The sequence below is a fragment of the Stegodyphus dumicola genome, chromosome 4 (assembly GCF_044657685.1).
Source record: "Stegodyphus dumicola isolate Sdum_Otavi_A_Nest chromosome 4, ASM4465768v1".
Classification (NCBI taxonomy): Eukaryota; Metazoa; Arthropoda; class Arachnida; order Araneae; family Eresidae; genus Stegodyphus; species Stegodyphus dumicola.
In genome coordinates this window covers 107,375,890-107,388,842 of record NC_140771.1, presented here as the reverse complement: position 1 = coordinate 107,388,842, position 12,953 = coordinate 107,375,890, and the positions used below count along the sequence as shown (strand labels likewise).

At 33.1% G+C, this 12,953-nt stretch overlaps 1 protein-coding gene across 1 annotated transcript in view; it reads right to left on the bottom strand.

Annotated features, from left to right (window-relative positions):
• LOC118195892 (limulus clotting factor C-like) overlaps positions 1-1,497 on the bottom strand; it is a 249,665-nt gene extending 248,168 nt beyond the window's left edge. The window contains exon 1 of the mRNA XM_085815323.1: positions 1,206-1,497. Coding sequence (XP_085671449.1) covers positions 1,206-1,227 — 22 coding nt within the window. The 5' untranslated portion in view covers positions 1,228-1,497. The remainder of the gene's footprint in view (positions 1-1,205) is intronic.
• Positions 1,498-12,953: the final 11,456 nt, after the last annotated feature.

The window sequence follows — 12,953 nt, the reverse complement described above, 5'->3', positions numbered from 1 at the left end:
TTTCACTAGTCGATTATCAATTCATACTTCCGCAAGCTCATACACACAAATAAAGCTTTCTGTCGCTTCATCCTGACCAGACATTCTCTCGAAGTTCAGTTCTTAAATCAGGTCATTCAAAAATATTTGAATGGTTTGCTCCATGCACGTTTTTCACCGAAAAATACATATATATTTATTCGATTTAGATTATCTTTAACGTGTTTTTATAATAACATATTATAAATAAAAAAGTATAGAAAATGCTGATAAACACCAAAATTTAAATAAAAGTAGTTTTTTTATAACCATAAATTAAAACTAAAACAGCTAAATAAAAGTTTGACTAAATCCCTTCTGGAAATTTGAATTTCCCCTTCCCCCAGTTGAGAATTTCTATTCGGAAGGATTTAAAAATTAGCGTTTGTATTTCATTACTGATGATAAAACAAGCGCTTTCGGTAATATGATAAAATCTCTTTGAAATTCATATTTGGCTATGATGCAAATGCGGATGATCGAAAGTACATTTCGATGGAGAATTTTCCTGACATGATAACGAGAACATGATTGGGAAAGGTAAAAGCGTGACATTTTGCATAATGCCACAGAACATGAATCAGATGGACTGAATGTAGATGTAGAAAACGATAAGTTCAAAGTATGAAGACGTTTTTCGGTACCGGCATGAAAGAAGAAAAGAGTGAACATTCTTTGATTATATTGGTACAGAGTGGATGGAAATTCTTTGTTTGTGCCAATTAGATAGCTTCATCTGTGGACGGTTAACAAAAATATAATTTCATAATACTGAAGAGGATATCTCCTTTATTTTCATATATTTACTGACTCTACCTCTCTTATATTTATGCTAGGAAGTTAATTTATCTCAAGATAGAATTATCAACTACATTTGTGTAATCTAATCTAACACTAAATTGATTTGTAAATCAAATCAAAATGCAGAATTGATCTATTTCACACACTTTATGCATAATTTTCTTTTTTTTAATATATAAATTTATTTAATTAATTTCACCAAATAAAATAAGGTATGCAGTTTACCACAAGCAACTCTAAAAAGGCTGTCAACATGAATATTTCAAAAATTAAAATGAAGTACTTTTGCAGAGTTTTATTTCACGTGACACATTTTAAATTACAAAAAAAGCATATAACACGTAGCATTAAAATATCCAGAAATATTACAAAAATTTTAAACTTACCCATAAACATCTCCATTCCCATGCTTCGTATTCTGATAAAAAACAAAGTGTGAATGATAATTTTCAAAACATATAGTTTATGGTTCCTGAAATTCAGGTCAGAAAAATTAATAACATATAACTGAAATTACTCCTGAATTAACTGAAGTTAATTTCTTGAAGTCGATTTATTAACATTTCCCTGAGTTTGATCTGAATGTATGTATTGATCAGCACACAAACTTTGCAACGAGTAACGCTGTATTCAAAAGACGCAACGCCTTGACGTCACAAAAGGAAGTCGCTATTGTTTCATAATTAAGCCGCGATACAATCAGAACCCCTTTATGCTTCATTTTATTACCGATTTAAGGAAACTTGAGCTGTTTCATACACTACAGTTTTGCTAACTGACCAGGATAAAGTACACTGGAGAAGAAAAATTGTTTTTTGAAAAGCATTATTTTTATTCATACATTTCTTACTTTTTCTGATCACTTTATTTTCTATCTCATTAACTTAAGAAAGGAAACTGACTCTTCGGATGAAATTTAATACGATTATTATCATTTACTGTCACAATGTTCTAACTGATAACAAATTATGAAACAAATCTTGTTTTCTAACCAGTTTTCCACGTTAAAAATCTGAAAACCTTAAATGGTGTATTGGCACCATTTTGTATTCATATAAATGTTACATCTGAATCATATTTCATTTTAATTTTTATTATTTACTTTAAATAAATACGATAGTTTGATTGAAAAGGCAGGTTATTCAATCATAATGTATTCAGATGTAAAAACCTACTTCCGTCTCAGTTTGGTTTGGTTTGTTTGATATTGCCAAACCTAAAAGGAGGACTTTCTAAGGGAAATTGGCTCTCATCCCCCGTTGCACAAGGGAAAAAACACGAAAATTCCCATGCAGCCAGCCCATTCGCCTAGAAATGAACCCAGGTATAACTACCAGTTTTCAGCGACTTTACAATTCAGCCGCTGGTGAGCCTACTTGCGTCTCCTATAACATGTCAATAAGTTAGGTTAGTGGCTTTCAAAACCGAATTTCTTTGAGTCAAACTCCTGGGTTCCTCGAGTCAAAATAAAAATTTGAAAAGAAAATTATAAAGCACTCACACTAGTTGACTAGTGCTTATTAACTAAAAAATATGAAGATATATTTAGTTATAGATTAGTTTTAAAATTTGGCATGTGATCATCATATGTCAAATAGAATGACATCCAATACTAAACTAAATAGTGTTCTAAAGAAAAATTAACTGAATTTAAATGACAGTGTTAAAAATTATACAATGGAGCAACTTTTACCACTGAAAAAACTTATAAAAAAGTATTTCTTAGAAGATATGACTAAGTATGACTGGATAAAAAGACCGTCGAGTACTAGGACAAATCAGAAGACTTACACGTGAAGGAAAGGGAAACTTATTCATATATCAACAAATTCACTGTTAAAAATCTAAATTTAAACAAGAAAGCTCATAAATTTTTGGTTATAGATTCATGCAGAATATACAGAAGTTTCTCACACACTTATAAACCTTTTAATTCCATTCGGAACAAAGTATTTAAGTGAAAAATCTTTCTCAAAATATTTGGCAACAAGAGCAAAGTACAAAAACAAATCAAATGCAGAATACGAAATGAGACTGCAGATGACATCAATAGAGCTAGACTTCGAGAATTTGTGTGAAAAAATGCAAACACTTACCTATCACTAAACGGATTGGATTGGATTGGATTGGATTATTCAATTATGGCAAAGCAGACGAGGGCTATCTGCCTAAAGGAAGGGTTGCCTTCGTAGAGGACTTTCTAAGGGAAACTGGCTCGTATACACGCTACACATAGGGAAAACCACGAAAATGCCCATGCAGCCAGCCCGTTCGCGGGATTCAAACCTGGACCGAACTACCAGTGTTCAGCGTCTTTACCGCTCGGCCGCTGGTGGGCACCTATCACTAAACGTATTGCAAAGTTAGGTGACACCTGAAATACGAGTTAATGCTGTTAATGAGTAAATTATATTAATTTTATATTACAAATTTTTAATAAAAAATGCAATATCATTCTTTAATAATAACACAAATTACTTAAAACATATTGATCTATTTTAAATATTACTTTAAGATATATTTTTTCTAAGGTTGGAATACGGTTTTCAGAAAAAGATTTCACAGCTGTAAGGGTTACGTGAGTCGACAAAGTTTGAAGACTACTAGTCTTGGTGTTAAGTCTTTGGAATGTGTAAATAATTGAAAATATTTTATTTAATAAAGCTGTTTCATTAGCATCGACATCTTCTTCCCCCCAGTCATCTTTTTTTTTTTTAGACTACCCTTCTAAAAGCGATAAAAAGGGATGTTAAGCATACCAGACGGGTTTAATCAAGCCCCTGCACATACCTTTGGAGTATGCGAATGATTTGTAGGAGGTACCAGCATAGCTTCTGGTTACCAAAAAGACATAAACGAACACGATTGAGAATTTTGATACCACTAATGAGCTTTTTCTTTGCTTACTGGATGAATTTATCAACCCCGCTACCGCCACTTATTTATTTTAAGTTGATAATTATTATTTGCTGCAGTGCAAGAAAAGTTATCTTAATAGTTTTAAGTATGGGATATGAAAGCAAAAATTTACTTTTCGTCAAAATAGATAAATTAACCATAAAAGTATAAATGTTTATCTCAGAGCCATCTTTTGTTTCACTTTGGTGTCCCCAATTCATAATATTAGTACACGGGTAGCTGATATGTTTTTTTCTGCTGTCTTTTCCCCTTCTTCTTTTCTTTCTTTTTTTTTTTTTTTTTTTTTTTTGTAGCCCAAAAGAGACGTTAGTCCCGAATGGGATATTAGTGTCGAAATGGCATTTTGCGTTGAATCACGAAAAGCGGCGGAGCTCTTTTCAAATTATTACCACCAAATACTATATCTTCTTGTATTAAAAAAATTAAACAATGGAGGTATGTATGTTTTTCACATTGTGAAAACAATGTTACTTAGAGCCATCAAATTTTGAATAACGTAGTTCTCCACCGAACATGGGCACCCGGAAGCCCGAATTTTGAATTTGTATTATCTATATCATATTTTGCAAAACTTTAACAAATTTTTTATTAGTGATTTTGATTAGCCAAAGTGAACAATGGCAACACTGAAAAAATCTTCAGCGTGCGAGACTATCTATCGAAAATTATAAATATATGAAGTTTTTATATATTTTGTGATTTTATTGTTGGATCGAATTTTATGTGGCGTAAGCGCAAAGAACATGGTATTCGAAGAATAACATAAAGCACACAAGACGTTAATAATATAAAAGACAAAAAAAGGTTTCGTAAAGCCATCTTAGCAAGTAAACTGAACACTGATACCATAAACTGAGAAAAGCCTGAAAAAAAAAAAAAAAAAAAAAAAAAAAAAAAACAGAAAAATCTATGCCAACACTTAAAGCTGCATCAGGAATTCTAAATGTATACTGCCAGGCTGCTTTTAAATTCTTTTATAAATTTGCTCTTGAATCGTGTATGGCGTAAGAGTGAAGAAAAGTATTTTTAATAATAAACCAAAAAAGTGAGTTAGTAGGAGTGAGTGTAACAGCAGACTTGTAGACTGTGATGTCAGCAAGAGTGTAAAAAACCTTAGCAAACCCATTTAGGCTACCGTTAAAATCCGAAACCTTTCAGATATTTTTAAATAATGTATAAGCTTGCTTTGGTGAAACGGAAATCTTTCCTCAGCTAAAGGAATCTACATCTATTTCGCTTAGTTCAGTTTATCCAAAATAATCGAAGCTCAAGATAATAAAATATCATCTTGAATAGTTAGTTGTAGGATTTTTCTTATGTAAAAAGTGAGGTAAACAATCCCGAATATTTTTTTTCAATCACTGTAGGAAAATGCATCAGAAATCATTCGATGACCATTAACTAATACCTACTTAACGTTCTTTGGCGAACTGTTCATTTAAAGTCTGCACCGCATTAAAAAAACTTCTTTGAAAAGGAATAAAATAACAAAACAAAAGCATAAACATTTTTTAATAAATGATGAAAAAAAAGTCTTGCAATACATTTAATGCGAATTTTCGCGGTTTTGTTAAGAATGGCGTCTCCTTCTTACAAAACAAAAATGCCGAATGTAGATTATATAAGTACTGCATTAATTTTTTTCTACACCATTGTAACTACAGATGTACACTGCTCAAAAAAAAAAAAAAAAAAGGGGGGGGGGCAGTTCTATATCTCTCGTTCTACGGGGCCGATTGACAAAATTCAAATTGCGTTCTTCATGTCTCGAAAGCGCGACTTAGGATATATATTAGATTTATATATAGCACTATACTAACGTAGGTATTTTGACACAAAATCGGACTTTTCCTGAAATAACATACCAATTGTTTTCCATATTTCGATTCTTCGACTGAAAGTATGCCAGAATGGCAAGTTTTGTAAAAATCGCACGAGTAGTTTTTTAAATATTAGCTCTCAAAATTTTAGCTCCTCAATATTAATTGAATTTGGCAAATATTTATTAATATCGCTTTTTTATTAAACTTTTTTGATTTTTCCTTTCACATTTCGAAATTTAGGTTCATTCTAAATAAAATTTATTCATTTTTTGTGTTTTATTTTTTAAATTTCTATGTTTAAAAATTTTTATAAATTTTTCGAAAAAAAAATTGAATTAGAACCTATAAAATTTATACCATCATCTTAAAGTAGGTGTATTTCTAAGCATACCTGCAAAAAAATTAGACTTTTTTATTCAAAATAAGATATACACGAATTTACATATTTTCGCGTTTTGAAATTTGGCATCTTTTTTTGAGCGATAATAACGCCAAATGTGGTTTATAGATTTTGTTACAGTGAATTCCCGCAGCTATTTTTAACCTTAAATTTCAAATAAAATTTTACGGGGAATTAATTATACGAAATTTTTTCTCTCAAATGATGCGTAATAAATATGTATGAATACTACATGAAAAGCTATGTATTTTAATTATAGATGATATTATTCAAATTTTTAATTATTATTTTTTTTTAATTTCTCTCTTTCTTCCCTTTCTAAAAAAATATTTGTAAGAGTAAATTTTTACCTTCGGCGTTTCATCGTCTGCTGCTTTACTTCGTTTAAATCGAATTGTCCAAAACTGAGAATTTTCGTTTGATGTTTATTTGAATTTTATGACATTAACAGCATAATTTATTTCTAAACAAACTGTTGCTTTTGAAGTGGCTGAAAGAGCGGTTGATACTATCATCCATATTTTTAAAGCACAATATATTTTTATATAAACATAAGATTTAGAATAATCAATTTTATAAAAGTCAAATTATGATATAAACATACAACCCTCTAGAGACTGAATTAATGGAAGTTCAATGGTTATGTAGAAATGATCTGCAGCTACTTAGTGGCTGGATAAGTCAGCAGGTTCTGTGGACAAGTAAGAATAATTATATAAACCACACTCAAAATTCTGTATTCAATTAACAACGAGGGTACGATGTTTACTAAATGAATTTAAGAAATTTTTAAACATAAAAAATCAACTCATTTTTTACCCTAAAATGTATTTTTATGAGTAGCGTATTTTCATTGTATCCTTAAAATTCTAATTTAGAATGTAATTGTCAAGAACTGAATTCTAATCATCAGTAATATAATAAGTAATTATTACGGTTATTAATAAATGCTTCTTATAAAGTAATTGCAAATATTTCAAAAAATTTTCTGTCTGAATGCAAATATTTTTCTATGCAAATATTTCTAATTTTATATTAATCAAGAGTGCACACGATATTATTTATTTGCACTTCAATTCTTACCGTCAGCTCTAGTAGAAGTTACAAATCAATTATATTTAATTAAGGAATGACCATCTAAGTTTAGAAACAGCGTACCGTAACAGCAATTCAATTATTGGCATCGTATCTTTCGAGTTACTCCCGATTGGCAAGCTACATGATTTTTAATGAGTATTCGGGTTTTGCTAGTAACTTCACTTAAAAATCGCGCTTAAACTAGGTTATTTGATTATTTGAACATGGAAAGAAGATGGAAGCTATTTGGTTAAGATGCTTTCATAGAGAACCTTTGTAAAGTGAACCTAGAAAACTACGAAAACCAACCATGCAGCTTAGGTTAGAACAATTAGTATTTAACAATCTTCAAATGCTAGGCAACTGGTGAGGCTCCAATTAAATATTTTATTTGTAAATATTTAAAATATTGTTGTATTCTTAGACACAAGAAGCTGAATTTAACTTTTGTTAACTCGTTAGTAAATAACCAAGCCGTAGTGCAAATGAATATTCAATTTTTTTTGCAATAATTGTGTTCACTTAATATTCTTAATATGAGCTAAAGAAGGAACGTTCTCGGAAGATTAAAGAAGTGTTTAAATCTAGTAATATTAGGTTTGTCTTACAAGCTCAGGATCAAAACGATTCTGCAATTGCCCGAGTAGTTGACTTGTAAATGGCTGTGAATTAAGCAGATGACTTTTAATCTTACGTTTTCAGTCAGAAAACGTATTCCAAATGTTTTGCATTGGATGACAATGCAACTTTTTATTATTCAATAACCAGTCGGAGAACCGCTTGTATTCCGAAAATAAGTATGTGTACTCAATCGTCGTGCATGCTTATCAGGTTCAATGTTCCTTCTAACCTTCTTCGGAAACACGCAAGGACCTGACTCGGAACAGAGAGCTTATTAAAGCTATGTTCAAAACTGTGGGAAGTAAACAGGATGCACAAGAAGGGTATACAAAACCCTTTATTTTTCTCTATTTACAAAAACTTCCGTACTTCGGAATACACAGACCCGCTACTCGGGGTCTAACGTAAAAATATAAAAATAGAACTAAACTCTAATGTAACTTTAAAGTAATAAACGTGGAAGATTGGCCTTATAATAACAGGAAGCGTATGTAGTACAGAGAACTGTGTACACTACAATACGTTTAAATTTATCAAGAGGATTAAAACCTCTGGCCTGGAAGGCAACAAGCAACTGCGTAACTTCTAAGGTAAGCGGCCTGCTTCCTCTCTCTCTCGCTTGGCAAAAAGCCACAACTTAAATACTTGGCGTTCGCCAGACAAACTTTGCATAAATACCTTCACGCTTATAATTCTGGCCGGAAGTAGAAAATAAGAAGTGATAGTAAAGATTTAAAATAAAATAAACGTTAGTAAAACTTAAGATCCTGACATACTTCCCGCCAGAGTTAATTAGTTTGAAACTGAGGTCTAAAACCACCTTGTTGAAAACTTTTAGCTCTAGAATCTAACGCGAGGCCAATCTTTTACAAATATTTTTCGCTAGAAACTAGAAATTTAAAAGAAAGAAATTTGTTTTTACAATAGCAGCTCCCAGGATACACAATTTTTTTTCATCTGTACTGCATCCAAACAGGAGCTCTTATTCAAATCTGGTTCCTTCCAGAGATCTGGAAGGAAAACTAGTTTAATGAAATGTTACACAATGAAAATGGCAAGTAACATGTATAATTATACTTCTCTTAACATTCTTATTTCATTCATGACTATTTTAATTATCTCTCCCCGTGCTCTCTGACATGTGTTGTAAAAGAACACCAAACACGAATGTGTTTCTGTCTACGTGTTCCACACTTCCTCCTACAATCAAAACACTAACGTGTTAAAATTCAACATAACAAGACCTCTTAACACACCCTAATTTCAACTCTAAACCCTGAGGTACTATTCTAAAGGTGGCTAACTCTAAAGTGTAGCGTCAGAGAGCCTAACTACATCATTCAACCTTTAACACATATTCGCCATGCTTTAATCTTTACAGTCACACGAATAAAAAAAAAAATTTTAACATTCACTTTTACCATATCACGGTATTTCTTAACATTTAAAATAACAGTTCACATTGTATATAAGAACATATCAACATGCCGTTAATTTTACACATTTTGAAAACATACATTAGTAGTACATTGTTAACTTCTATTCTTTTCAAAGCAAGTGCCAATTCTTTCTACATTGAAATACTACATTTCAAAAAGTCTTTCAGACTAAAACTTCTGTCTTGCTAGAATGTTTTAAATAAAATTTATACAATAACTTTTTACAATATTTAAGTCTTTACACAACGCTATTATACATCAACTTTAGTTTTACGCGCGAGTAATTGAAAAACATAATACCAAAATCGGTAACAACTCATTTCTCGCCCTTTTGGCGATAAAGGTAGACCTCGCATGAGGTAAAACTTCTTGAAATCTGCCACTTGCAGTAAGAATGAAAGATTAACTTAATGTTTGCAAAGTAACATAAAATTTTACTTATCTTTGTGATATTCGGACATCCTTTTCTGGGCCTAGTCCTTAAAGGTACTGCAGATAGTTGTGTGATTTATCCTCCTTCTTGTACGGGCTCGCCCTTCAGGGCCTTCCTCTGGAAGCTTCCTTTTTTCACCAGTTCGGTCACCCTTGAATACCTTCTTTTTCTCCTCTGCTTGTGGTCTTGGCCGTTTGATGGCAGCTGGTCTTGGCGGAACCGGGGAACTTCTTTCGTGTGCCTGCTTGGACCTCGTTGCTGGCCGTTCAAATTTTCCTTGTAACTTTTCCACCGCCGCTGATGGCCCTTCCGCAGTTCGGCGGCATTTGCTGCGGAGTGTCCTGTCGGATGAGTAGATCTTCCGTTTTAGAGCCGGGTTATAGTTGCCGTCATTTCTCCTGGTTCTCTTCACATACGTCGTCCTTCTCCCTTCTTCATTCTGGGGGTGTTCGTGAACTCTCTTTTCTGGACGGTAAAAAGGCTTCTTTTTCTTGCTACCTTCCATTTTTATCAAGAGAAATTTATCAAGAGGTTTAAAACCTCTGGCCTGAAAGGCAACAAGCAACTGCGTAACTTCTAAGGTAAGCGGCCTGCTTCGACTCACTGCTTCCTCTCTCTCGCTTGGCAAAAAGCCACAACTTAAATACTTGGCGTTCGCCAGACAAATTTTGCATAAATACCTTCACGCTTATAATTCTGGCCGGAAGTAGAAAATAAGAAGTGATAATAAAGATTTAAAATAAAATAAACGTTAGTAAAACTTAAGATCCTTACATGCTCTTCAAATTTGTCTTCTTGTGATTTTTTTTCTTTCCCAAAAACTAAAGTTGCCTCTCAAAGGAAAGTTTTTTGACATTGAAGAGGTGAAAGGAGTATGACATCTACTTTTAGAGGCATGTCAAAAACAGATCTCTACAAGCCTTCTCTTCCATTACATGTTGTGCAGTCAGACAAAAAGTTGCATCAGCGTAAATTCTATAATCTATTTTTATTACATTCTGATTACTTTATTAACATACAGTGAATATATACTAAATCTTTTACTTCAGCTTAAGTAATTCGGAATTTTTGACGGAATTGTTGTCGGAACTGACCTTAGAAGTCCGATTAAATATTTCGATAACCCAATAAAATTCAAGGTCGAAGTTTCAATATTTTATTTTCGGAGGGAGGGGAAATATTTTCGCAGTTTTGGTCCATTATCCTAAGTATATTTGCTTCGATTCTTTATTTTTCCATAAAAGGGAAAAATTGACGCATGGGATACATATAACGCATGGCTTCGAATTAAAATTTAATAATATACAGGGTGATTATAATTAAAGTTCCACTGTGAAACGGTCATAAAAGGAAAACTACTGTATCAAATGTTATCAAACTTGGTAACCGTGTAAAGGAGGTCATGGGAACTTATTTTCCGCGAAAACAAGAAGGTTCGAAAACTCCCCACCACGGAGGAAATCGCTCTGTATGCAATATTGTTAAACGAAATATGGGTCGGAATTTAACTTAATCTTTTGTTACACGCGTTTAATATGTTGTATACCCTTAAGAAACTTTGAATTAAGCAAATTACCATTTAAAGGCGTTAAATTCGATAAAAGTCACGTGCGCCATCCATGTAAGGGAGAAATTCCTCCGTGAAAACCACGAATTAGCGATTAGAAAATGTGAGATCGCAAATCACTCGCACAAGTGCGTACAATCTGGAAATCTTTTTCTTACAGATCGCTAATTTGTAATTTTTGAAGCCTGAATTCGGCCCTAAAACATGAAAATACTGATTCAAAACGCTTTGAATCGATCTGGGCCAAAGAAACCCCTCATGTTATCTACCTAGTTCTATTGCATTCTCCTACCTCATTTGATTGCATAGCAGTCATTTCACACCGTTTGGTGTTTCACAGCTAGTTTAATAACTGAATCATTTTTCTCTGAAGAGCAGTTGACAGCTGGACCAATGTGATTGCAGCTCGCTTGAGTCAATGTTAAAATGTTTCGTGATACATGAACTGCAGTAACGTGGCATTTTAGATACTACGATTTTTATACAGGGCTGGGCCCCACCTCACATGTGTCGCACAGTTACTTACGCAACATTTCACGAATGAACGTCTTATAGGCCGACACTTCCCCACTTCCCACCAGGGCAGAAAAGAAAAATGTGATACACCGACATGCCCGTAACATTCTTCCTGATATGCTAAGAGCTGCTGTTGAGAATGCAGTAACAGAATTTAACTTGCTTTCGGAAAATGCTGAACGCTACATTGAACGTGCTTTGTAACACGTTTCGGAAACGATTAAACATATTTTAAACCCATGTTTTCCTGTCTTATTTCATTTAACCCTTTGTACTCGAGCGGTGCCTCTCAGGCACCACTGCATGTGATGCGATAATTCGAGCGGTGCCTGAGAGGCACCATTCGAATCGATGTGTTTATTTGTGTTTAACCTAAGGAATATCGCTTGAAAGATCTACTTGGCCTTTTGTGGATCATATTACGAGGTGTCTGAATAGCTATGGATGTCTTATCTGAAATAAAGGTTGTCTTTGCAATGCTTATGCGATTAAATGTCTTATCTCAAAAATACTTGCGACCACGGCTTAAGACTCTGTCTTCGATATCAGTTCGAACTCAATCTTCTTGCCGATCGCAGTATTTCTTTCAAAGTTACTGAGCCCAATAAATAAGGAACACGATGAAGAAGTTACTTCTAGCGAAGATGAGTTTAATTTTTCGGCAATAACGAACGAAATTACATCACTACATAGAGAGCTTGCTCATGAGAACGAAGACGGAAGTGATAAAGACTACGTTAGAGAAGCAAGAAGACGAAAAATCCGAATAATCGATAGTGAATCTGGAAGCCAAAGTGATTGTACAGAAGAGATTGAACACTCAGAATGGACAGTGTGCACAGAAAAGCGTCTCCAGCGCAAAGGGTTAACAATATTGCATACAGCGCCATTTTGCGCCTGCTGGTAAGTTCTGAACTCTTTTTTTTCTCACTGAAAATAAATTCCCATAACGTCCTTTACACGATTCCCAAGTTCGATAGCCATTTGGTCCAGTAGTTTTCCTTTTACGGCCATTCAAAGTGGAACTTTGATTATAACCACCATGTAAATTAAACTTTGAAAGTTTAACAGTTTGGTTCAAGTCCCAGCTTTAAAATTATATATATAAACATAAATTTTTATATTAATCCTCTTAGAAAGAATGTTTTAAGAAGCTAATTTTTCTTTCGCGTCATAGATTGTATAAAAAAAAGCATGATCTTTAATATGATTTAGATTGTTTCAGCCGATATAAGAATCGGGTCACTCGGTGGTACAGAATAAACACTGCTGGACTGTTTTATTTCTTTGTCATTTAGTAAAAAATCTTTTAATTAAAATATTTATCTTTTGAACTTCG